The 25,954-nt window shown below is 49.5% G+C and overlaps 3 protein-coding genes across 5 annotated transcripts; 2 read left to right on the top strand and 1 right to left on the bottom strand.

Annotated features, from left to right (window-relative positions):
• The first annotated feature begins 871 nt into the window (after nucleotides 1–871).
• On the top strand, nucleotides 872–8,884 carry TMEM97 (transmembrane protein 97). Its single transcript, XM_024565136.4, has 3 exons — nucleotides 872–1,093; nucleotides 6,303–6,447; nucleotides 7,342–8,884. Exons 1-3 carry the CDS (start codon nucleotides 968–970, stop codon nucleotides 7,599–7,601), a joined length of 531 nt encoding a protein of 176 aa, XP_024420904.1. The 5' UTR covers nucleotides 872–967; the 3' UTR covers nucleotides 7,602–8,884.
• A 98-nt stretch (nucleotides 8,885–8,982) lies between these two features.
• Nucleotides 8,983–15,215, bottom strand: IFT20 (intraflagellar transport 20). 3 transcript variants are annotated; one of them, XM_024565120.4, is made up of 6 exons: nucleotides 15,078–15,205; nucleotides 12,139–12,371; nucleotides 11,850–11,978; nucleotides 10,614–10,699; nucleotides 9,847–9,950; nucleotides 8,983–9,389 (listed from the first exon to the last, which is right to left on the bottom strand). In XM_024565120.4, exons 3-6 carry the CDS (start codon nucleotides 11,974–11,976, stop codon nucleotides 9,308–9,310), a joined length of 399 nt encoding a protein of 132 aa, XP_024420888.2. In that variant the 5' UTR covers nucleotides 11,977–11,978; nucleotides 12,139–12,371; nucleotides 15,078–15,205; the 3' UTR covers nucleotides 8,983–9,307. The 3 variants fall into 3 exon arrangements, with proteins under 3 accessions (XP_024420888.2, XP_045054803.2, XP_024420889.2); XM_045198868.3 differs by having other exon boundaries at nucleotides 12,139–12,308; nucleotides 15,078–15,194; XM_024565121.4 differs by lacking the exon at nucleotides 12,139–12,371 and having other exon boundaries at nucleotides 15,078–15,215.
• Nucleotides 15,216–15,370: 155 nt separating this feature from the next.
• TNFAIP1 (TNF alpha induced protein 1) lies at nucleotides 15,371–25,800 on the top strand. Its single transcript, XM_024564817.3, has 7 exons — nucleotides 15,371–15,584; nucleotides 19,022–19,339; nucleotides 19,963–20,132; nucleotides 20,563–20,652; nucleotides 20,737–20,789; nucleotides 21,588–21,783; nucleotides 23,225–25,800. The coding sequence occupies exons 2-7, from the start codon at nucleotides 19,135–19,137 to the stop codon at nucleotides 23,459–23,461; spliced, it is 951 nt and encodes a 316-aa protein (XP_024420585.1). The 5' UTR covers nucleotides 15,371–15,584; nucleotides 19,022–19,134; the 3' UTR covers nucleotides 23,462–25,800.
• The last annotated feature ends 154 nt before the right edge of the window (nucleotides 25,801–25,954 follow it).

The raw sequence follows: 25,954 nt of genomic DNA, 5'->3' as shown, positions 1-25,954 counted from the left end.
TGGTCCCAGAACTTCAACTCCCACCAAAAGCGAATGCTCACACATCTTCATCTCCAGACACGTTCGTCCGAATGCCTAAGAGACTTCTCTCAGATGATGCAGGGACTGCTCAGTGTCGACAAGGCCAGAACCAAATTACCTTCCCTTCAACTCGCTTCTCGTTTCTGTCCCTCTTATCCGCGAAAGGCAGCCCCACCCATTCCATCCCAGAGCGGGCCTGGGTCCAGAACATAAAGATCACTATTTGCTGAACGAATAAATGAATCTTTCATCCTCCCTCATTCTGCACAGCCAATCACCAAGACCTGTCAATTTTACCTCCTACTATAACCCTCTGCTTCTTTTAAGTTGAGGCTGGCTGCCTCCTCTGCATGCTTCGGGAGGCTTCCAGGACCCCTAAACAGCGACCGGACAAAGACCTTGCTCGGTGTTCCCACAGTCCGAAACTGTCGCTCGTGGCGCGGATCACCACGCACTGCCCGGACGGCTGTGGTCTGAGACACTCCCGCTGCCCTGGGGGCTCCATCTCCATAAACCCCCAAGGCCCAGCACCCTGGAGGCGCTCTGTAAGCGCTAAATGGAGAGAGTGAATGAATGGAGTAATGAGCGAAAGTGGGAACAGTGAGCAGCCGCTACTGAGCCCAGCGCCCCTCGCGGTGGGCTGTGAGAGGCCGGGCCCCCGGCGGCCCCCGGCGGCCCCCGGGGGCACGCCCCTCGACGTGACACTCCGCTGGGCCGCGAGAAGCCCCTCCCCTGCTCGCCTCACACGCTATTCTCTGACGAGCCAATGGACACGCGCTTCTCCTCAACAGCCAATGGAAGAGGCCTACGTAGCAGGGGAGAGGGGCGGGGCGAGCGGCGAAGCGCTGGGTGACGGGACCGCGCGCGAGCTTAGGCCTTTTTCCCACGTCTGCGGCCCCGGCGAGTGCATCTTCCCTCGGCTCCATCCCTGCTCAGCCAACGGATAATGGGGATTCTGGGCGCCCGGCGCGGCCTGGAGTGGCTGCTGGGCTTCTACTTCCTCTCCCATGTCCCCATTACCCTGCTCTTCGACATGCAGTCGGTGCTGCCTCGCGAATTCTATCCCATCCAGGTAAGGGCGCCGGTCAGTCCTGGCCGCGGGTCGCCGAGTGTGGGACCCGTCTGCGCGCTGCGGTGACGCCCGGCCTCTCCACGACTTCTCTCTGTCCTCGTTCTAGTTCTGCCTCCCTTACCCTCCTTCCTTAGGTCCTGCCGGTGCTCCGGCCTTTCCTTACCCTTAAATTCGACATCTTCCTCGGGGTTTTCTTTGTATATCTCACACTCTTCCCCACGTTGCTGGGGGCAAACACTTTGTTCCTTGTAAAACCAGTGGTTTCCCGGGTATGTTTACATCAGGTCAGTTGTCAGCAAACCTACAACCTAGGTATGTTCCCTGATTGGGGATCAAACCTGCAACCTTTTGGTGTATGGGACGATGCTCCAACCCACTGAGCCACCCAGCCAGGGCACATCTGCAAACTCTGTTTTGCCAAGCAAGGTAACATTCACAGGTTCTAGGGATTAGGGCGTGAATATTTTGGGGAGACGTTATTCAATCTACCACACAGGTCCAGGTAGTAATGCGCACTCTACGCAGGTCATCAGAGCTCTGCATTAGCCATTAGTTGCTTTGAAGAAAGGAGAGCCATGTCTGTGGTTTCCAAAGTCTGCGTGGCCAGCAAAACTCAGGCGGGCGACCTGTTTACAATCTGTGATGTTAAGAACCCTTTCAATATTAGACAAATATGTTACTCCAGATTATTCCAGACTTAACAGCTGTTGGTTTCTTTATCCTTTCTGAATGTTCCATTCCCACAAGTCTTTGCTCACCACTCACAAAAAACAATTAAAATGTGTCCAGCATAACGACTCCATTTAAATTTTGCAGCTTTATTTAATGTTGACTTATTATAAAAGGTCAAGGGTCAATGCGGGTAGGATCTGGCCAGAAACACTGTGTGCGTGTATCTTAGTGTCTGATGCTATTTTGAAGGCATTAGAAACATGGGCATCCTGGCTTGGAAGGCCTGTTGTTTCTAGTCATTCTTCTTGCTCTGGAGTGAGGAATGATACTTTTGTTGCTTCTCTTTGGGTAAAATAGTAATAATGATAGCCTTCTGTTATTCTCAGATTCTCCTTGAAAATATGCCAAAACTTAACATGTTGTTTTTTTCTCCTTAAATAGAAGGAATTTTTCCCTAGAACTAAAAAGCCCATGTATTTGGGCTAAAATTTGCAAATTAAATCTTTCTTGGTTTGAACCAGAGCAACACTTAGAAAAATTGTAATGAAACAATAAGAATTAGTCTGGATTAGAACAGCGATTTTCAACCAGTGTGCCGCAAGAGTTAAAAAAAACATTTTTTTTTAGCTCTGGCTGATGCAGCTCAGTGGATTGAGTGCCGGCCTGTGAACTGAAAGGTTGTCGGTTCAATTACTGGTTGGTGCACACGCCTGGGTTGCGAGTAAAGTCCCCATTTGGGGGCATGTGAGAAGCCACTGCTGTATCTCCCGCACATCAATGTTTCCCTCTCCCTTCCCCTCACTCTAAAGATAAATGAAATCTTTTTAAAAAGTTATTTGATTTTTGAGAGACATTGATATGTTGTTCCACTTATTTATGTATTCATTGGTTGATTCTCGTATGTGCCCTGACTGGAGTTCGAACCTGAACCTTGATGTATTGGGATGACTCTCTAACCAATTGAACTACCTGGCCAGGGCCAAAAAATTTTAAAATATGCAACACCAAACTAATTTAGTCAGGGGCACTGACCTCTTTTCCTTTAGACTGTCAAATAAATAACAACAGCCCTGGCTGATGTGGCTCAGTGGATTGAGTGCCAGCCTGGAAACCGAAAGGTCACCAGTTCAATTCCCTGTCAGGGTACATGCCTGAGTTGCGGGGCAGGTCCCCAGTTAGGGGTGTGTGAGAGGCAACTGATTGATGTTTTTCTTCCTCTCTTTCTCCCTGCCTTCCCCTCTTCCTAAAAAAACAAATAAAATCTTAAAAAAAAAAAAAAAAACCCAAAACAAGAAATGACAACAGCCAACACAACAATAGCCGTCCGGTGTGAGTGAATCAAAATTATAACTTTTTTTTTGGTCAGTTGGCAGAAAATATATTTTCTAGTGCACCACCGAATTGTAGTGATTAGTTTATGTGTGGCATGAGATGGAAAAGGTAGAAAATCGCTGGATTAGAACATGGAGAGGATGGGAAGCATTTTGTAGTATCATTTGCGGCTGGGTAGCATTGCTTCTCCTAAAATAAGGAAAACAGGCAGCATCTGGGTCTGAAATCAGTCTGTGCTCTCAGGAAAGTTAGAGAAGTGCAAAATTGTTCAGCAGCTCCTGGTTTAGAATCCCGTGAGCACAGGCACAGCCAAATGTTTTTAATGGATAACAATGCTAAGTTGAGTCCAATATGACTCAGGTATAAATGGAAACAGTTTTATTACCTTTTGGGGGGTCTTATTACCTAATAAGAAAAGTTCTTGCCCTGGCTGGTCTAGCTCTGTGGATTAAGCATTGGCCTGCGAAACCAAAGGTTTCTAGTTCGATTCCCAGTCAGGGCACATGCCTGGGTTGTGGGCCATGTTCCCTGTTGGGGGCACGCAAAAGGCAACCAATGGATGTTTCCCTCTCACACTGATGTTTCTCTTCCTCTCTTTCTCCCTCCTTATGCTCTTTCTAAAAAGAAATAAAATCTTCAAAAAAAGAGAGAATAAAGAATAGTTCTTAGTAATGACCAGTTGCATGCCAAGATGTTAATAGGATTAAACTTGAACCTCTCCAAATATATATAATTACAATCAATTTAGTAATCTTTCTGTGCTCGCCATTGTTCTGGAGACCATATGCAGTAACTCGTTTTATCTTGCCAACAGTGCAGTAGGTGCTGTGATTGCAGCGGAACCAAACTTAGTGAGATCAAGTGCTTTGCCTGGAGCCGGGACTCCGAGCCAGGCGCTCTGCCACCAGCGCCCACGCTCTTCTTCACTCTGCTAAGGGCCTGTGCCTTGCCTTCCACCAGCCTTCTGGCATCAGGTGGCTGTTAGGAGACAGTGGGCAGGTGGTTGTGTTCTATTGATTACAAGAACAGGCTGATTATTTTAAATTTTGCTAATCTCACCATACAGCCCTTAGAAATTACAGTACTGTGTAAATCTACCTGGATTTATGAAATAGGAGGACCAGAGAGATTGTATTCAAATTGAATAGGAAATGAAGTTGACATGAACCAGAGTGCCTTTTAAATTCTGCAGTAAAATCTAGAAAGAAAAAAAATGTTAAAAAACACTTAGTCCGAGTTGCTTGTTTTACAAGTGAATAGAGCCCAGAAGAGGTGCAGTGACCTAACCTTTATGAATATTGTCGACCGCATTACTGCCCTGAAAAGTGCTCAGAAGGAAGCTAAGGGTACTGCTGTAAACCTAAATTTCAAGTCAAGTGCAGATTAAGAACGCACTTGGTCAATAAATTGGTTATCTAGCCAGAGCCTTTCTGAAGTTAATATGCTAATAATAGAATGTTTGTCTCCGGGTATTTGCTTAAAGCTCACTCACAGCAGTGAGGCCTCTATTTAACAATAGCTAGCCTTTATCTTTTGATTAAAAATTAACAGGAAAAGTATCTTTGGATTTTCCATTGTAAGCTAAATTTTTACTTTGGAAGTTGCATTTATTGTAACATAAAGACATATTTGGCATTTAAGGCAGGTGTGTTGAAATAGTGCTATTTCCAGGAGGTTCAATGCGACAGACCTTCATGAGGGCATTCCAAGGCTTCGTCTGGGCTCCTTAAAGAGCCTCCAACCCTCTTACTTCCCCTCCCCGCCTGTAGCCAGGTCAGCATGGATCTGTATCTTTTGATTTGACAGCATAATTATGAGGGTGGGGCCCAAGCTAGAACTAAGACTGCTATCCCAAGCTTTGACATAGCCCGGAAGCTATATAGTTTGTGGTTTGGGGCAGAGCTTGTTCTACAAATATCCTCCAGGTCTCCTAAAAGAAGGGAAAAAAAAAAAAAACAGACTTGAGAACTAGGGAGTTAAGAACGATAAGGAACTTGAAGTTTTGGGGTTATTTAAATTGTCTAAAATTGGCCCTGGCTGGTGTGGCTCAGTGGATTGGGTGCCAGCCTGTGAACCAAAGGGTTGCTGGTTCAATTCCCAGTCAGGACACATGCCTGAGTTGTGGGCCAGGTCCTCAGTGGGGGGCGCATGAGAGGCAACCACACACTGATGTTTCTCTCCCTCTCTTTAAAAAATACAAATTAAAAAATAAATAAATAAATCGTCTAAAATTGCTTCTTCATAGAGGTTCGATTTATTGTACCTCCTTTCCATCACCCCCCCCACCCCCCCGCAGTCACACTCAGTTCATTTCTGTAGCTGAAGCAATCCTGCCCTCAGAGCTCAGTGTGCACTCGAAAGGGCAAATGTCAGGGTAGTTTTGTCATTTCTGTATGAAGAATGGTATTGTTAGCAGACATGTCACGTTTGTGTGTTCATTCAGCAAACCAAGAGCCTGCTCTTTTTTTTTTTTTTTTTTTTAAGATTTTATTTGTTTCCAGAGATGGGGGAAGGGAGGAAGAAAGAGAGGGAGAGAAACATCAACATGTGGTTGCCTCTCGTGCACTTCCAACTGGGGACCTGGCCTGCAACCCAGGCATGTGCCCTGACTGGGAATCGAGCCCTTTTGGTTCACAGGCCAGCACTCAGTCCACGGAGGCACACCAGCCAGGACCCAAGAGCCTACTCTTAAGTGCCAGATATTGCTTTTGACAATGGGCAACACATCTGGATAAGTGTTATCATGGAGTCACAAATTCTGGGTAGCACAAAGGTGCTGGAAGAGCTGAAGAAAGCTTGGAGAAGCTACCATTTGAGTTAGAGCTAGTCAGTTTTTATTTATTTATTTACTCACTTATCTTTAGAGAGGGAGGAAGGGAAGGAGAAAGAGCACCAGGGAAACATCAATGTGTGGTTGCCTCTCGTACACCCCCAACTGGGGACCTGGCCCGCAACCCAGGCATGTGCCCTGACTGGGAATTGAACCGGCGACCCTTTGGTTGGCAGGTCAGCACTCAGTTCACTGAGCCACATCAGCCATGGCATGAGTTTTTATTAAATGACTATCTCGGCTACATCTCAAAAGCCAGCTGGGTGTGCCATCTGCTGCCAAATTGGGTAATGAAAGACTCTTCTAGTGGGCTGGAGCTGCTGAGCCCATCCCTGCCAAGTGGTTGTATTCATTGTGATCTTTATCTTTTTCCAGTTGAGAAACCTGCTGAAGTGGTATGCTAAAGAGTTCAAAGACCCTCTGCTGCAGTACCCCCCAATGTGGTTTAAATCCTTCCTGTTTTGTGAGCTTGTGTTGCAGCTGCCTTTCTTTCCCATTGCAACATACGCCTTCTTCAAAGGTTGGTAAATGGTGGGGAAATCCCATTTGTGCTCTGAAATTGGGTCCCAAAAATCTTAGGGGAAAGTGATCTCCCAGGGAGAGAGGAGTGGTCCCTGTAGTTTGAGTGAGGGTGACCGAGGATCTGGTTGTTGGGAATAGCCAGGATAGCTCCTATGAAGGGACTTCAGTGCGGCTCCACTAATGCCTGTGGTCAGCGGGGCTGCCTGACTGCCTCAGCCCCCTGGGCATCTCTCAGACATGCGAAACCTGAGGCTGCTGAAAGACTGAACTTACTGCCTTTTATTTCTTCTTTTTAATCACTGAGTTTCTTTCTTTTATCATTGGCTTTTATTTTCCTGCCTTAGGTAGTATAATAAGCAGTAGCATCAAGCTAATTCCTAAAAGGCTTAACTTCTTATTTAAAAATTATTCTTACAGTGTCCCCATATGAGTGATGCTTTTATAAAGAAGGTGGTCATACCAGCGTACGTAGCAACTAAGCTTGTACAACTTCTTTCCCACTGGAGCCTCCCAAACCCATCTCTTGGCAGCATCTACTGATCTCCTTACCTACATATACTGTGATTACTTAAGAGATGCTGCTGGCAGCACCCCCATCCACACACTTAGACCAAGCAGGTTTAACTTTTACTGGCCTAGAGTTTTTCAGAATTAAAGTCCAACCCCCACCCTCGGTTCCTTGGCAGTCAGTGTGCTAGGGCCCCAACTGTCACATGAACTTGCACAGTTAGGCAGCATTATAACACATCCGCTTCTCCATTTGTTTCCACCTGGAAAAGGAGGTGGAATGATTCAGCTGAGGGAGCAGGCAGAGACAGCATGGGGGACGTCATGGGCACCCTGCAGTGGGGCAGACCTAATGCTTCTCTCTCCCTCCCCGCGACCACTTCAGGAGGCTGCAAGTGGATCCGCACCCCTGCGATCATCTACTCGGTCCACACCATGACAAGTCTCATTCCCATTCTCTCCACACTCCTATGGGAGGATTTCTCCAAGACCAGTGCTTTCAAAGGGCAAGGACCCAAGACTTTCCATGAACGACTAGCCCTCATGTGTGTCTATGCCCCCTACTTTCTGATCCCTCTTATGCTTCTGCTTCTCATGTTGCGGAGCCCCTACTACAGGTATGAGGAGAAAAGAAAGAAAAAATGAGAGAGAGAAGTACTGGCCCAGCAGAGACATGCCCACAGGAGTTTCCTATTGGACCCAGTACAAGGAAACCTGCTCGGAACCCACGTCTTCAGTAGCACTTGAAACACACTGGCAGCAGGAGCCACATCGAACCTTCCAAGGGCGCCGGCACAGCCTGATCACCTGAGGGTGGGCAGGGGGTGTGGGCTTGGTAATGCGGAAGCGGTGCCAAGTACTTCACTAGGTGCCCAGGTTCCACTGCAGAATTACTAAAAGCAGCACCAGACCAGGAAACTGGATAAACTTCTAAGAAACACGTCTTGCTTGGCATTTTCATGCGTCATTTGATCCACAATATACATGTGACTAATCCCTTAACTCATGATTCTATCACTATTCAGTAAAATGTGAATACTGGGATGTTTCAGGGCATTTTTAAGTTTGAAATTATGCTCTTCAACATTCACTAAAAACTACCTTTTTCTTGCCCCCACCCTGCGGGGTAGGGGACAACAGGAGAGAGAGAGTAATCTGATTCTGCGAGGTTTAAACTTAGTTTTCCTTAAGCTTCTGCCCTGGCATGACTTTCAGTCAATATGGACATGAGATGTTTTGCTTCTGTCTTTAACAACATCTGAGGAGGAGAGATTTTTGTAAGTCTTGTTCATCCTCTTGCCAAACCTTAGTCCTGTATTTTAGTCATGTATCTACCACATGACAGAAGTTTCTTTACTGTGAGGTCTGGTGTCTCAAACCTGATCAGAAAGTATGCTTCCTACTAAGTAACTTCACCCCTACAAATTGTCTAATCATGCCTTCCCATTTTATTCTCGGTCAGAATGGGACAGCCGGGCCTAACACGTCCGGTGTGTGCACGTAGGGTGCCTTCCCGTTAGTGCTTGGTGTTCCGTTAGCTTTCTCTAAATTCATACTCAAGGCTAACTCCAAAAAATAAAAATAAGAAACCCTGTCCAGTGTGGCTCAGTGGATTGAGCGCTGGACTGCAAAGCAAAGGGTCCCTTTTCGATTCCCAGTCAGGGCACATGACTGGGTTGCAGGCCGGGTGAGAGGCAACCACACAATGATGTTTCTCTCCCTTTATTCCTCCCTTCCCCTCTCTGAAAATAAAACCTTTTTTAAAAAATTAAAAATGAAAAAAAATTTAAAAACTTGTGAACACAAACAACAGTAGAAATTGGTCCCAGTTCTGTCTTTGCCTTTCTGCTCATAAGTTATATTGCTCTTAATTGTTGGGAGTATCATGTGACTCGTGTCCAGTCCAAATAAAGGTAGCTGCTGACCACTGCCTGGTTTGTTCTGTGGACCAGGGGGGACTAGGGTCCAAGGTTCTTCTGTAAGGCATAAGTGTACATTTTAAGAGCACCAGGTAAAGAGGTAGATAAACCATTTGAAAACAATTTATTGCTTTTTCTTCCAAAGCTTTATGAATTTACAAAAAAAAAAAAAATCAACGTTTACAGACTGTTTATTTCAGACAAAGAATGCAAGAGGTGAGGAAAACCCGGGTCGCCGTGGTCACAGGTGTTCACCAGATGCCCACGGGCATCTGAAACGAGCTCCCCCAGATTCGTTTTATTGCCTTCCGAGGTGCTGCCTGCCTTACACACCATCTCAAAGGACACACGAGGTCATTAGTCAAGGTCACTGGAATGGTACAGAGAGTTTGCTTTTGTTTTGCCCTCCTGCTATAAAATGAAATTTTCAGTTCATTTCTGAAAAATAAATTGGTCAATAAACTCATTTTGTTCTGCTTCTACTTTACACAAAGCTTCATATTCCACCCGATACCTGAAAAACAAAATTGTTAGAAGCCCTAAAAATGAATGAAATAAACTATGCACTTAATTATTCTGGAGAAGAATATAGGTGATTTAAATGACTCCAAGAAAGTGTTAGTTTGGAATGAAGTAGGGCAAGAAGAGAAAAAATATGTGTGAAGCCCTGCACAGGGCCACACGTGAAAAATCCTCAGCCCTGAGAGAGTATTTTCCTCAGAGAGCCAGCCAGCCAGCTCCGTGCACACTCGCTACTTGGGCTTTCATGCTCCCACCCGCTACAGGTGTTTTGATATTAACACATTTTCTTTTTCCTCCCCATCAAATATAATTTCATTTTTAAAACCTCCACACTAGGACAAATGACACTATTCCTGGGCGAAGAATGTGAAGAATGAGGACCAGCGGTGACTGTTAAAAAGGAAAAGGAGAACTGCAGTTGAGGAGAGACCTCGCTTTACCTGACTTACCTTTCGAGCTGCATTTTCTTTTCTGCTATTAGTGCTTGGAGCTGCTGCTGTTGGGCTTCTCTCTGCTTTGCTATAGATTTGAGCAAATTTCGAGCACCAATGGCCTAGAAAAAGTGTCGCCAAAGAAGGTCATGGCTTCATTAAACCACCTTCAGCACTCAGTCCTCGACTGTGTAAGGGCCTCTTGGGGGCGAGCTCACCGCCCAGCGGGAAAACGCTGAGCCCCAGAGCTTTGGGAGAGAGACAGAGGGTTAACCTCACGACTCCAAAGTGGGAACTGGCCTGGAGCTCTGAGGCAGATAGATCTAGGAGTACCCCCAGAGTGTGGCACACAGGTGTTCAGTGGCCCATGTGGTGTGTCACTTAGCTTTGTGTCCTCTGCCAAGTCATCTAGACTGCACACACCTTCATTTCTTCATTTATAAAATGAGGATAAAACCATGTATCGCCGTTATGATGTCAGGAAGGTTAAAGCAAATGATGACCGAAAGTGTACTGGCATGTGAGAGTTCAATAGTAGGCTAACTGGACCGTGAACTGTTGGGGTTTTTTTTAAAAAATAGAGGTATAATTGACATGTAATGTTTCAGGTATATGACATAATGAGTTAATACTGGTACAGGAAATGCTATTTAAAACCGTGTTTTAATGAAAAGACTCTCCCCTCCCTCCCTCCAAACACACAGAGAAGTCAAGGGGCAGACGGATGGCAGGCTAGTGACCAGGGTCCCAGGCCAAGATTTAGATAAAACACATGCTGATCTTACCTTCATCTTCTCATTTTCTGCTTCCTTTGCAAGTTGGTCAACAAGCTCAATTAAACCACCAACTATTTTCTGAAACTGGCCAATTTCTTTTAGGGAAAGAAAAAGAAGTTTTTATTTTCTCAGTGTCATGGCTCTCAGCATTCCCTTTCAGCAAGACGGTAGAGCTAAGTGCCCTTCTAATCTGTGTCAAAGCAATTTGTGCCTGTTGGCCCCAAACCTGCCACCCTTGGTCTGAACCTACAGATGAGGAGCCAGGTGTCCAGAGTAGCCTGGGGACTTCCTGCTCCTGAGTCCCCACTGAGCCAGCCGGTTGCTGTTACATCAGGCTATGAAGGCTCCCGGTGGGTCCATTCTGTGGATGGACCGACCCCATCCTACTTTCCCAGGAGTGACAGGAGGCACAAAGGGCCACGTACACGAAAGGACTTCCTCAGGACAGAACGCTGCCTCCTGACCAGCCACAGATACACTAGATTTTAGTTGGTAGGGTGCCGTGACCACCCACTTGTGACCACAGCTAATGAAGAGCTCAAAGCATTTAAGTGCTTAATCTCCCATCCCCTTTTATTCAATCCACTCCACTGAGGAGTAAACTAAGGCCCAGCGAGGCTGGCAATAGAACTTATGCTACCTGTCACCAGGGAAGCTCTCTCCACAGCCAAGAATCCCCAGAAGGCTCAGAAATCCCTACTCCAGCTAGAGCTGCTCTGTATTCACCGCCACTGGGCTTGCTTGGCTGCTGGAACAGGAGGTACCCTGGGTGTCTCTAGTTAAAAAATGACTAAACGCAGTCTGTTGAGCTGCTTCTAGAGACTCCAGTTAATCAACTTTCACTCCCAATACAGACAAGCCTACCACGGAGAATACGATTTTTCCCAAGAAATCAAATCGTCAGTACATAACTACTTCCCACCCCCAACCACAGTTCTGCTTCCATGAAGCTTAAGGTTCCTGGGAGCAAAAAATTCAAAGATGGCATATCTCAAAAAATAGTCTCCTCTCTGCATTCCAGTGTCTGTTTTGACCCGTGCTCTGTGTGGGACCACATGAGAGCATAAGAAGAGGGCGGGCAGACAAGGTGGGTGGCACATGGGAATCCACAGAGGCTAGGCTCAACCCCCAGGGAGCCAGCAGCACCTCCGGCAGGGCCAAGAGCAACAGTTGGGAGGTCGGGGTGGGGCACAGTTGGAAAAGCTCAAAGCTGAGTGGCAACATGTCTCCCCAGATGATACTCACTGTCCACAAAGTCCTTGCACTCCTCCTTGAGTTCTATGGTCTGCTGGGTAACCTCTGGGTCCAATACCCGCAGCTTGTTCAGCTCATCAAAGTGCAGCCCTGCTTCACCGAGGATGTCCTTCGCCATAGCTGCAGCAAAACCAACCCCGATCCCTGATCACTTCCCAGCCACCCAAGGAAATGCCTGCTTCCAGCCCAACCCCACTCTTGTCCCCAGATACCAACACCAAAAACCCAGATGTTCCAAAGGCTCCCCCCATCCTTCTGCCTCCACCTTTCTAAGCCTCACCTGTTTCCCTTCCAGCTTCTCTAGAGATCTGCTCTGAAGGAAGGATAGTGGCAGCCAGGAGGAGGTGTGTCAGAGGAGCAAGGGTCAGGAAAGAATAAAGTCCAGTTGCTTGTCACGGGCATCGTTCATTCAACACATATTTCTTGAGTGCCTACGACATGCCAACTTTGCTAGATGTTGGGGGTACAAAGATGAGTGCAACATGGTACCGGCCCCGGAGAAGCACAGTTTAGCTGGAGGAAGACAGACATGTAAACTGAAAAATTATGCTGTTAAGTGCTTTTACAGAAATATCACTAAAGCACTAGCAGAGAACAGAGCAGTTAACCTGGGGTGAGGAAGCTGACACTGAAACTAAGTTGTCAGGCAAGCCGTAAGCATATTTACTTATCCCGACTTATATACTCAAAAGGACACGAAGGAGCTTTTCAAATACAATACTGTATTAACACAAAAAGCAAGTAAAAGAGAAAACCAGAGTGAATTCAGCATTAGGGTTAAAAAAAATAAGAAACCAAGAATAAGAATATTACCCAAAATGTGTGCCACAGGACTCTACACTTGCCTGAACTGGGACCCAAAGTGGGGTCAGTCTACTTCTAGCAGAAAACACAAAAAGGAATGAACTATCAGCCACAACGTACCACGCAGGGAAGTCAGGGAAGGCATTCCGACCTGAAAGAACAGCCTGAATAGAGCCTGAAGCCACTGAAAGGGCCTATCCTGCCTAGATGGAAGGGCAAAGGATGACCCCCGGCCGGTGTGGCTCAGTGGACCGAGTGCCAGAAATCTGGATTTGTATATCGAATCTGATTGTTAAAGGAAAGTATCTAATTTAAAATTTTAAAGTAAGGGGAAAAACACATCCAACTCTGTGTGGACTAACTAATACATGCCTACAGGTAGTCTGTGTATGACTGTGGCCCAGAGCCTTTGGCCTCCCTGGAATCCACTGAAGTAAGTAGGCTAGCATCTTCCTCTTGAAACATTTTAATCCTCCAGAGCTCCTTAGGATCAGGCTTTTTCCCATCCAAGTACTAACCAGGCCCCACCCTGCTTAGCTTACAAGATCAAACAAGATCGATTGGGATGGTTCAGGGTGGTATGGCCATGGATTGATCAGGCTTTTTTAAAAAAAGATTTGTTTTCCAACTCTGTTACATATGCAGGCACAGTCTGAGCATTTAACACCTAACTGGGCCATTAATCAGACCAACTGCTCTATGAAGTTTCAAGTAACCTGAGGAAGCAAAGTTGACCTTCTTCAACTTTCACTCCCTTCCCTGAGAGCATGTATTTATTCAGAAACCTGCTCTGGCCCTGGTTGGTGTGGCTCAGTGGATTGAGCATCCGCCTGCAAACCAAAGGGTCATCGGTTTGATTCCCAGTCAGGGCAGATGTGTGGGTTGCGGGCCAGGTCCCCCATGGGGGAGTGCTCAAGAAGCAACCACATATTGATGTTTCTCTCCCTCTCTTTCTCCCTCCTTTCCTTTCTGTAAAAATAAATAAATAAAACTTTTAAAAAATAAATAAATAAAACCTTAAAAAAAAAAAAAGAATGGAGCTCCCCTCACATGTTGAAAAAAAAAAAGAAAGAAAGAAACCTGCTCTGGAGATGGAGTAATGAAGAAAATGCTGTGACGCTTCAGTTCCTGGCCAGCACAGACAATCACGAATTGGGGTATTATGAGGGAAAGTTCATGGCGCTAGGTGAAGCTGCAGCAGGAGGACATAATTCTGATGGGCACAGGGATGTCAACAAAAAGCAAAAGTGACACTTAAGCTGAGACCTAAAAGATGTCCAAAAGTTTGCCAAGTGAAGGGGAGAGGAGGCATTCCAGGCAGAAGGAAAAGCAGGTGAGAATATTCTGAGGCTGTAACAAAGTAAACGCATCACAAGAACTGAAAAGCTAATGTGGCTGAAACAGTGAGCAAGCACAGGGGTCGGGTCGGGGCAGATGAGGCTACACAGGGAGGCTAAGAGCTAACTGGATTATAAAGGGCCGGAGAGATGCAGTAACGAACTTGGATTTTATCAGAGCAATACTGGGCAGCCAGTGGATTCTCAACAGAGTGACATAATCAGATTTGTCTTTTAGAAAGACCACGCTGACCCCGGGGTGGAGAATGGCTTGGAGGAAACAAGAGGATGGGGCTGCGCCTACTTGTTCATCACTGTAACCCTACCATCTAGCATGGGATCTGAACATAACCAGCACTCGGCAACTGCCTGTGGAATGAATGACTGTAAAAACAGAAGAGGTTATTACAGTAGCCAAGGCTTAGGGCTGCAGAAAAGTCTTCCAATTTGCGATGTTTTGTAAGTTGAGTTGTTAGGACTTAGTAAAGAATTGACTGGATGTAGTAGGGGTTTGGGGATGAGTGAAGGAAAAAGTCAGACAAGATTCCCATGTTTCTGGCTTGAGACAACTGTATGGTTGAATGAGATGGGTAAGACCAGAGAAGAAGTGGAGAGTGGGTTCACAGCTGACTATCAGCTGATTCTCTCCCAGTTCGCCCCACTCGCGCGTCTGCGCATCAGAGAAACACCGGGCACAAAAGCCAGACGGAGCTCCCTCGAGATGAGGGCAGTGACACTCTCTCGGCCTCTGGCTCTCCCAGATCCACTCTAGGCCTGTGAGCACGCTCCATCCTCAGAGTGCGGGGACGGGCCCTACACCGGAAGTTAGGAAGATGTGGGTGATGGAGCTGGCTGTCTTCACTACGTACACTCCTTGAACTTATCTGAGAAGCAGCTTCCTAAGATCGTTGCGAGCATCAACGCGTCAAGTTCCAGGCCCAAACTGTGTATAATACCGCTCCCAAAGAGTCGGGGGAAATTTCCACGTTTCTGGGACTGCCTTGCCTCCGGGCGCAAGCCTGTCGGGCCCGTCTCGCCCCGGGTCCGCCCGCGCCCCCCGACCCCAGTCACGGCCTACCTTTCCACCCCGTAGCGGCGGAGGCTGCAGCCCGGGCTGACGTCGGCAGGTAGCGTCTCTTTCCGGTCCCGGACAGCTGGACTCGGCCAGCCGGACACAGCCGCTGCCACGGCTACAAGACCTGTTTACACACAACGTCACTACGTGACACCGGAAGTATTTACACCCCACTAACCTGCAGAGCCTGCTGGGAAACAAAGGCCGAAGAAAAGGGCCAGCTGCCTACAAAATCCAGAGGCTTTTGCACCGGCAAAGCTTCCGGAAGTAGTCGAGCGCTCCCTGCGGAATATGGGCTGCTTCCTCTGGCCTGATTGGGTGCTGAGCACGCCGAGCTTTATAGTCTTAGGCTCCTGGGCCCGCCCAGCTGGGCGGCAACTCCCCGCGGAGTCCGCGGTGGGAGGATGTGATTTCACAGCCTGGGATTGCAGTCGGACAGGCGGCTCCAGCCTAGGGGCGGTAAAGTGTGGGCCTGCCACCCTCCTGAGAGGAGAGGCATCGCCGGGGACGGTGAGAATTGGGCCTGCCGATACCCTCGGGGAAGGGATGGATGGACCCCGGGCTGGAGCAGAGAGAGCCCCACCTGGTCCTGGGGAAACGGCGTGGACGGCGTATGGGAGTTAGCTCAGATCTCCTACTGGGGGTGTCTGTGTGTGTCGGTCCCGGTTTTTCGGTAGTATGGAGGGGTAGGGGCTGGGGAAGACTACACTGGCCACAAAAAGGTTGGTTCTTGAATTTCTCCAGATCCTTTGGATGAAGCCTAAGACTTTTACACTTAGGATTTTTGCTAGACCCTCCCTCTCTAATCCAGATCGACTCTCTCCCCACCTCCCATTTCCTCTGATTTGTAACTGATTTCTGGGTCTTCTTTAGGACCCCCACCTCCTTCCACCGCCCCGGTGGTTTGCCCTTTATTCTGCTTGGGCTCGCTCACCTTAGCTTCATTGACACGGTTCCGCCCCTAGCTGCAGGCATCCCCAGATAGCCACACACAAAGTCGGGAAGGAAGAGCACGGAGGCTGCCAGGGGAAACTTCATTCTCACTGGAAGTACTTTCTGGGCGTCACCTGCCAAAGAATTCCTGGAATTCATTGGTATGGGCAGACTCGGAGCTGACGTCATCCAGGGGCTCATGGCAATTGCTTTGTGGGACAGGAATAGATTAACTCTGGATTTGTCTTTTTCTGTTGGCAACAACCCAGCCTTTGAGTTCCTTTGCTTTGGGAGAATATGTACGTGTGCTTTGATCCAGGGGAAATTGGTGCTAGATACAAAAGACATAGGAACGTGTTAAAACCTGTTAAGGCCGTTAAGGGGTGGCTGTATTTCCGTAGGGTGGGCTGAGGAAGGTAAAGTGATCTCACAGTAGTGTTATTTATTGATTGGACAGTCTTATGGTGAGGGTTCATTCTATCCTTGAAGCAAATGAGCATCTCCTGGACAAGCCATGGAAAGAATTCCATATCTCATGCAGCACCTGCTCTGGCCCTTCCTTGGATATTCTTCCCAGGGACCTACCTAAATCTCATCAGGGACAGTTTCAGTGTAACAAACAAACATATATTAAATACTTCAAAGTGTGTGTGGCACTGTGCCAAGTTGGGAGAATGGAGCAGTGAACTTGGGGAAACTAGTGCACTGCTTCTGGGTTACATTTACAAGAGATGATGTACACCTGGAAACTTCTGCATGTCGTGTGATTAAATGAAGTAATAGCACTTTTTTGTGTCTCCATTATCACCACTGTAGTCCAAGCCTTCACCCTCTCTTAGATAGAGTACTGCTTCCTCTGGTCTTCCCACTCGTTCTCTTGTACCCTTCCAATCCGTTCTCTACACAGCAGCCAGAGTGATCTTTCTAAAATGTAAATAATTCAGATCATATCAGCCCCCTGCTTAAAACTCTCCAACCCATTCCCACTGCAATTGGGGTAAGGTATGAACTCTTTAATATGATCTGGTCTTCCCTGTCTGTGCACCGGCCATTGAGCCCTCAGCTCTGTTCCTAAAATAATGTGTCTGGCTGTTGTTTTGACGCTTACCTTTCCATCTGTCTAGAACACTCTTCCAGACCTCAGCTAGAATGCCACCTCCCCAAAGAGGCTTTCCCTGGCCCTCTATCGAGATTAGCACCGCTCCCTAGTTACTTTCTTAATCACTGTTTTATTACTTTTATTGCATTTTTCACTTTTGTAATTACCTGCATAGTTATTTGTTTTCTTGTTGTCTGTATCCACCAACTGGAGTGCGAGCTCCGTGAGGCCTTGTTCGCATCTGTGTCTCTAGTGCCTGGCACACAGCAGGGGCATAGCAAATGCTAACTCTTACTATTTTTATTCTTGTTAACATTTGAATTCCATGAAGGCAAGAATGATATCTTCTTCTTTTATTTTTATATATATTTTTTAAAGATTTTACTTTATTTTTAGAGAGAGAGGAAGGGAAGGAGTAAGAGAGGGAGAGAAATATCAATGTGTGGTTGACTCTCACGTGGCCCCCACTGGGGATGTGGCCCGCAACCCAGGCATGTGCCCTAACTGGGAATCGAACTGGTAACCCTTTGTTTTGTAGGCTGGCACTCAATCCACCGAGCCACACCAGCCAGGGCACTTTTTTTTTTTTTTTTAATCCACATCCGAGGACATTTTTTCATTGCTTTTAGAGGGAGGGCAAGGGAGAGAGAAGCATCGATTGATGGCCTTCTTATGGGTCCGGGACCGGGGTATGTGACCTGACCAGGGATCTAACCTGCAAGCTGAGTGTGTGTCTGGGCCGGGAACCCATGACTTTGCAGTCGTCCTGTGGGATGATGCTCCAACCAACTGAGCCACACAGGCCAGGACAGGATGGTATCTTATTATCTCTCTATCCCTACTGCTTAACATAATAGGCACCCACTATTGTTGTATTGCTGAATGAATTAAATGAGCTAATAAATATTAAATGCTTGGAACATAGTAAACATGCAATGCATGTTTGCTTTTTTTTTTTCTTCAATAAATAGATTTGAGTGATTCTTTAGGAAACCAAAACATATACAATCTAAGTCACAAGGGGTGACCTGGCTTTGCCTTCCTTCGCATTCCTTGCTCCTCCCTCCCATGAACTGTTAGTATTTCAGTTTCCAAATCACTTAATTGACTTCAGATTTATCATATGTCTTTTCTAAACCTTTCTTCCTATTCTTATTGAGAGGGAAGAGAGGAAAAGATAGGGCTGGGCCCCCTCTCAGGAAAAAGAAGCAAAAATATCCATCCTGTAGTTGTTCAGCCCTGAAAAATGGTGACTTAGGATAGGGCTAGTGCCAAGAAAGGGGAATGTCAGGAAACCCCGGCTGGAGCCGGGGTCACCTCTGCCAAGAACACTAGCTGGTTCCCTGCAGCCTGGCTCATTTCAGTCTCCTGAGCAGCTTTTACGTGCCTTCCTGAAGCCAGACTCCGCGTGTTAGTTACTCAAAATAAGCACTGGTGCAGACCGCTTCTGAGCCTGGAATCTTTAGGAAGGAAGTGCATCCTGTCCCTCAGGCTCCTGGGAAACTCCCAGGCTGGCTGGACTCCCAGTAGGTTTGGCTGGAAGTCTTGGACCCTGGGAACCTTGAGAAGAAAATAACTGGAATCTGGCTGGTAGGTCCCCAGGGTGGAGACTTCTGCCCTGCCCAGCCTGTTCCTCCGACTGGCTCCAAGGGCTTCTTGGCCTTCCTTGCCACCTAGAGCTGAGTCTCAGGGAGGCTGGTGAAGAGACTGTGCTCCTAGACCTGGTTCCTGGTACCATAAAGAACAGCAGGAGCATCTTTCTTCCCATTTCCTAGGGCCTTCGGCTCTGCCAGGGAACCCTGTCAAGGGCTGATCAAGGAGAGAGTGACTGGATGGTCAGTGTTTCTCCTTCTGTCCCCTCGTGGCGGAGGGCTGTCCCCTGCTGACTCTTATCTTCTCTCCCATCTGCTCACAGCATTGAGAGTATGAGGCTCTCACCTCCACTGGCCACTCACCCGTGACCCTTCCACCACGGCGGAACCTTGCAAGCCCACCTCCTGCCGTGTTGTGATCTACCTGAAGCGGGAGATGTCGGGGGATACCTGTCTGTGTCCAGCCTCAGGGGCCAAGCCCAAGCTAAGCGGCTTCAAGGGAGGAAGCCTGGGCAACAAATATGTCCAGCTGAATGTAGGTGGTTCCCTGTATTACACCACTGTGCGGGCACTAACCCGGCACGACACCATGCTCAAGGCCATGTTCAGCGGGCGCATGGAGGTGCTGACTGACAAAGAAGGTGAGGTATCAGGGCTTGCTGAGCAAGGTGGGAGGGGAAGGAGTTTCTGGGGACATGACTTTGGGGCAGGGCGTAAGCCCAGCAGATCTAGAATCTACGTTCATTTTTCCAGTTCACCTAACACTGGACTCCACCTGGAGTTCTTAGTCGAGCTTCGGGATTCTTTGAAATTGTACATAGATTGTTGTATGCTTACGCATTTTCCAGGGAGGCTGTCCGGACTTTTTAAAATTCATATCAGACTAGGTTCTCATGAATATGGAGCATCACCGTAGTGCCTGGGCAGCGGACAGAAGGCAAGTGGGGCCTGGCAGAGTCTGTGTTGTCAGGCGGTGGGTCTGAGCGCTCCTGGGCCAAGGCCTCTAGGCCTCCGCAGAGCCTGGAGGGCCTGTCTCTCCCACGGCCTGTGCCAGTTCTCGGCTTCAGGGAGGAGCAGTGAAGAGAAACCCTGGACCTGCGCGCCTGAGATTCTGTTCCTGCTTCTGTGACCCTGTGCTCCAGGCTCTGTGCTCGTATGCTCTTTGCCACCTGTCACTAGGCTCATCAGGTGGCCTTTGCTACTGCCTGCTTCCCAGGTACCTGGAGGTAAACAGTAACCCTCCGGGGCCCATCTGCACCCCTAGGCTGGATCCTCATAGACCGGTGTGGAAAGCACTTTGGCACCATTTTGAATTACCTCCGTGATGACACCATCATCCTCCCTCAGAGCCGTCAAGAAATCAAGGAATTGATGGCTGAAGCGAAATATTACCTCATCCAGGGGCTGGTGAACATGTGCCAGACCGCCCTGCAGGTACGGAGGCCGAGTTGGGGCTGGTTGATGAGGTTGGGAGTTGGCCCCCTCCTTCGGGACGGACGGTCCAGTTCCTGGAAGGCTGCGTAGCAGGTGTGGTTGAGGAGTCCAAATCTGCTTAGACGCATCAGGTGCTGCCCAGGCTGAGCGGGCGGGCAGCCAGTTGGTTTATACGGTGACAGGTTGAAGCAGTATGACCAGGCCCTGCCTCTGGTGTATAGCCCGGATGTCTGGGTTTTTGGTTTTCTGGAAAGGGGAGTCTGCGTGCCAGCTGGCAGTTCTGTTACCAGGGGCCCCCTCCTCTCCATCTGATGCGTCCCCAGCAAGCAGGGCTGGCCGTGGCAGAGGGGCTTTGACAGGTCCCAGGGAAAGCCTGGCCGAGGCTGGCAAACAGGACCTCAGAAAGGGTTCTCGGCTGTGTGCCACCCAGGACAAGAAGGACTCCTACCAGCCGGTGTGCAACATCCCCGTCATCACGTCCCTGAAGGAGGAGGAGAAGCTCATCGAATCTTCCACCAAGGTACTGGGTCTCTGCAGGACCTCTGAGGGCTGCAGGCAGGGGTTCTGGGACCCGAGCCGGACCTCACGCTGTCCTCTTTCACAGCCAGTGGTGAAGCTGCTGTACAACAGGAGCAACAACAAGTATTCCTATACCAGGTAGGGTGGGCGTCTGTGGGGTGCTGGCAGGGCGTCTTGGGGAAGGGCGCAGCTAAAAGGGCGGAGCAGCCAGAGTGGAAGTTTGGCGGCAGACCCAAGGGAAGCCACCTGCACCCCTGCACCCCTGGCATGGTTGGCACGGGCCTGAGTCTTAGGAGGGAAGAGAGGAGAGTAGAAGGGGAATCAGGGCAGAGGTAGTTGGAACTTGCTACAGGGCACTGGCTGGGATATAGACGAGACAGAACACGTAACACCCTCTTAACATGTCATGTCCGGCAGTGAGCCAGGTGTTTTCCGAGCATTACCTTACCGGGTGGAAGAGGGACGCTGGGAAGCCAGTGGGCTGGGACCCCTCCTAGGCCAGCCTTTGTCCTAGGCCAGTTTCCCCCTTGCCCCCAGTGTCCTCTCAACAGGCCTCAGGTCTTTGCAGGAAGCTGCAGGCTCAGAGTGCCAATCCTCTCAGTGACTCTTGGTGACAAGACATGTTGCTAGCGTCACCCTTACAGCAAGGGAAAGAATCCTGCCGAGCTAGCGGCAAGCCTCCTTCCTTCCAGGCCCAATGAGAGGAGACCTCCCTCCCTCAGTTCTCTCTGCTTTAACTCGAAACCAGCTCAACTGCTTTTCCACGCAGGCCCACAAACCCACACGGTGCCCCGCGGCCCTTTCTCCTCCTGTCCCCTCTGGCGTCTTGACTCTCCCTCACCCCAGCATATTAAGGGAGGGGTGGGGGGAGCCCACCTAGCACCCTCCCTGTGCTGGAACCGCATTCTCAGGCCTGCGGCCCCGTGGGTTTTCCAGCAACTCCGATGACCACCTCCTGAAAAACATTGAGCTGTTTGACAAGCTCTCCCTGCGCTTCAATGGCCGCGTGCTCTTCATCAAGGACGTCATCGGCGACGAGATCTGCTGCTGGTCATTCTACGGCCAGGGCCGTAAGCTGGCCGAGGTGTGCTGCACCTCCATCGTGTACGCCACGGAGAAGAAGCAGACCAAGGTATGGGGGGCTTCCCCTGCATGGCTGGGGGCAGGATACTCTCCGGGGGCTGAGGGGGGCGTCCATTTTGCACTCCTGTCTTTCCCAAACTTGCTGGGCAAGGAACAAGGCCAGTGCAAGGGGCTCGGGGAACGGCAGGGAACTATTTGTGCTGGTCCGCTGACAGGCAGGGGCTGTCGGGAAGGGCACGGCCAGTGCAGCGGGAAGGACTGGATCTTTGCAGTTGGCACAGTTCAGGTTTGAATGCTGGCCCCACAATTGACCGGTTTTCTGACTTTGGATAAGCCATTTGAACCATCTAGGCCTCAGTTTCCTCATTTGCAAACATGGGGATAATGGTGGGAATTTCACAGAGTTGTGAAATGAGACAGTTCTGAGAGAAGCGCTGCAGTGTAGTGGCAGTGGCTGTTCAGATCTCTCCTCTGGCCCCTGCTGGCTGGGCATCCCTGCTCAGTCAGCTTAGCTCTGCAGTGACAAGAGTGCCGGACATCTGTGAGGGGATTGCCAGGTGGTAGTTACCATAAGCTCCACCGACCCCACTTTCCCAGTGCCCTCCCCAGAGAGTCGCTGCCTGCCCTGCGTGTGTGCTCCAGGGACGGTCCTGTGCGTGTGAAGGGCTCGAAGCAGCAAGTTCATGTGTGACCTTCTGGGCCCTGGACTACTGAGTACCTATAGCCGGGCTGTCTGAGGGTCAGGGGAGGGCAGCTTAAGGAAGTTGCCCTGCTTCCTCCCGTCATTTTGGGGGGTGGGAGCTCCCGTGTGCATGTACCAGTGGAGTCAGGATGCAGGGGCAGGTGTCTGCAGGGGCTGGTTATGCTGGGAAGCAGCAACAGCACCTGCCACCTCCCTAAGCGCCTTCTCTTTCATGAACTCTGACCCCACACACCACACCCATGAGGGAGGCGGGGCTAGACCGTCCCCCCGTGTGGCAGATGAGGGAACGGAAGCTCAAGATGACACAAGTTAGGCCAGAGTCCAGGTGCCTTGAATGCCTTCCCTATCCATCTTCCAAGTAATGGCCACAACATCTCTCTGCGGTAGGTATTAACTGTGGTTTCACACAGGTGGAAACAGGCCGGGCAGGGTTACTCCCAGGCCCACAGCTATTAAGGACTTGCACTGTATCTGTACAACACCTAGGCCTAACCAAAAGCCAAGGCCCTAACCTCTGCACGTGCTAGTCCAATGGACTGGGATCCAGAAGGACGTGGAGAGGGTGCTAGTCTTCTGCACCCTCCCTCACGTGCATAGGGTACATCTCTTCACATCTCCTTCAGAGGGGGACCTGCCCTCGGCCTCAGGACACAGAAAGCCAACTGTCTCCCGAGAGAGTTCAGGAGGCCGAATGAGCCAGCGCGGGGTCAGGGGCCTTGCCGTGCTGCTCTGTCTTTGGGATGGAACCTCGTCCATTCAGTCCGTCCTCTCGGCCCCCTCGCCCCAGGTGGAATTTCCAGAGGCCCGAATCTACGAGGAGACACTCAACGTCTTACTCTACGAGACCCCCCGTGTCCCTGACAACTCCTTGTTGGAGGCCACAAGCCGCAGCCGTAGGCAGGCTTCCCCCAGCGAAGACGAGGAGACCTTTGAACTGCGGGACCGTGTCCGCCGCATCCATGTCAAGCGCTATAGCACTTACGATGACCGGCAGCTCGGCCACCAGTCTGCTCATCGTGACTGACAAGACCCTCAGGGAGTCAGGGCATGGGGCACCCTGTCTCTCCTCCTGTGGAACCCTGCCCCATTGGCCACCCCACACTGCTGCTGGCTGGGTCTCTGCTCCAGCACCCAGAGGCACGACAGGTCCTGTCTGGGGTGGGCAGAGGGCCCGAGTAGGGGAGGGACCCCATTCCTTCACCCTACTCCCCGAGCACTTCAAGATGACTGAGTCCCGTCCCCTTTGCTCAGTGACTCCCTGCCTGCCTGACAGGGAGCTGCTTCTGCCCCTGGGGTGAGTGGATCAGTCCGCCCACCTCCTGCTAAGGGCATCCCCCTCGGCCCTACTGAAGGGCTGCTTTAGGCCTCAGCTGAGGCCCCCGGGGAACGGGGCCATTCTGTGGAGAAGGTGGCTGCTGGTGCTGTGGAGGCCCAGTTTCTTAGAAGGTGGGGCTCCTTTTTTCCTAAGGTGTTTAAGCACAGGGTTGATGAGTTTGTTTTTTAAATTATCTAGGAAATGAATAGTTATAGGTCTAATACTGAGGGGACTGGGTATTCCTACTACCCCTCCAGGATGCCAAGACTTTAAAGCACTTTGTAGTTTTGTTTGGGAGAGTTGTATTTCTCCTTGACCCATGTTGTCTTTTTCTGACCCTACTCCCCTCTTCCTTGCAGAATCAATCTGAGGGAGGGGATAGAAGCAGCAATAAAAACACGGACTAGTTTTGGCCTTGCCCGGAGGCTGGCCAAGCAGCCTGCCCAGAGCGCTGAAGGAGGATGTGTAAGTTGGGGCCATGGTCCCAATAATGCTCCTGGAGAAAGGACGTTTTACCCCAAACTCTTAAGAGTCACATAACTGACTGATTCTCACCCTCAGCTCCAAGGCACACTGCCCTTACTGTAAAGCCAAAGAGCCATCTAGGGAGCAGGAGCGTGAGCTACCGCAGGAAGGCTGTGGAGCCCGTGGGTGCTGGGCACAGAGCCCTGCATTCCCAGCGGCCCTGCGCAGAGGTGGCATGTGCTTGGCCATATATCCTCCCACCCTCCACTCATGCTGTTGGTTTTGTGTCCTGGCTGGGGCGGGTGGTTCTTTCCAGGGTGAGTCTCTAGACACAGGATACTGTGAGCAGCCTAAGCCCCTGGAAAGGTTTCTTCATTACTTTCTTGTTGGGTAACTTGGCCATGGCAATGCCAAGCACCAGCTCTTAGGCAAGGATGCGAGTTCCTCTTCAGGTCTTTGGTTTTGGCTCACTTCTGTTTGGCTTGGCTGTCAGAAGGCTGCTTATCTGAATTCTTTTCCAAAGGAATGCCATCGGGAAGGGAATGTTCAACCAGTTTAACAAGTAACAAAGCAGCATAGCCACTTAGCAGTGCTCACTCATTCAGGAATAGACACAGGTTATCAAGTTCATCTCTCAACTGCTCTTACAGTAAGCCCCTCAGTGGCTATTCATGGCTGACTCCACAGCCTGTGGGCAGATGCCAGGCAAGGGTTAGTAGACACTCAGCAAGGACCTGAAATGACATGAGAGGGCAAGAGAAATGTGACTCTAATCAGGTAGTTTACATGTGTCACAGTCTTGAATGTGTAAAGACTTTCAGATGAGGCACCCTGGTGATCAGCTATAAACGGTTCTTCCAGCATTCAATGGAGTAATGACATGAAGACAAATCAATTTCTTCGGCCAGATTCTGGCTTTGGCTTTGTGCCTTTCTCAGAGAGCCTGGAATAATTCTGAGGCCAATGGCCTATTTCCTCAGCCGCCCTCCCGAAGCCCTTTGACACCCAAAGTCCCAGGGCCCCCCTGGAGTATTTTAATGAGTGTCCTTCACCCTTCACAGCTCCTGTGGCCTCTTCACAGCTGTGACATTCAGACCCTCTGCTGGCTCGGTGACTAGTCTTCCCGAGAAAGCATGATAGTCTGGGACTCTAGACACTGTCTCTGATTGAAAATATCTCCTTATTCTTAAAAAACTGCTAACATTGAGCTCATTGAAACAATCTTAGCTCTTTACATCAGACTTTGTGGTGTAAGGGCTTGGAGGATTTTGAGCTTCCCAGCCCCATTCAAAAAGCAACTCTTGGTTACATGAATTTTTCAACTCTGAGCAGCCCAGGGAAAAGTAAACAAAAAGCGCGGATGAACTCGAACCTTCTCGTCAGTTTCTCAGAAAACCAGACGCCTGCTATTAAGGACACGTACCGGTGTTGGGTTTTATTCAGTTTGTCGTCTGACCGAGGTCTGCCTACAGGACAGCAGAGGTGCTGGCATGAGAGAACTTTTTTAGCACGCAGCTACAGTTCTTCCTTGTTGGCATAGGTGATGGAAACACTAATTTCTAATAAAACTGTGTTACACTGCAGTGTGCAGAGCCGTGCTTACTGTGGGTACAGCTTGGTCAGCTCGCTGCCATGCACGTGACTCTTGTGTTCGTGTCCACCGACCAGGGTCCTCCCTGTCAGAAGTCCCCTGGCGCTCAGTTGTCCTGCAACCCAGGCTCCCCCTAGTGGGGGATT

This window comes from Desmodus rotundus, chromosome 9, assembly GCF_022682495.2.
Source record: "Desmodus rotundus isolate HL8 chromosome 9, HLdesRot8A.1, whole genome shotgun sequence".
Classification (NCBI taxonomy): Eukaryota; Metazoa; Chordata; class Mammalia; order Chiroptera; family Phyllostomidae; genus Desmodus; species Desmodus rotundus.
This window is presented reverse-complemented; position numbering and strand designations above follow the sequence as displayed.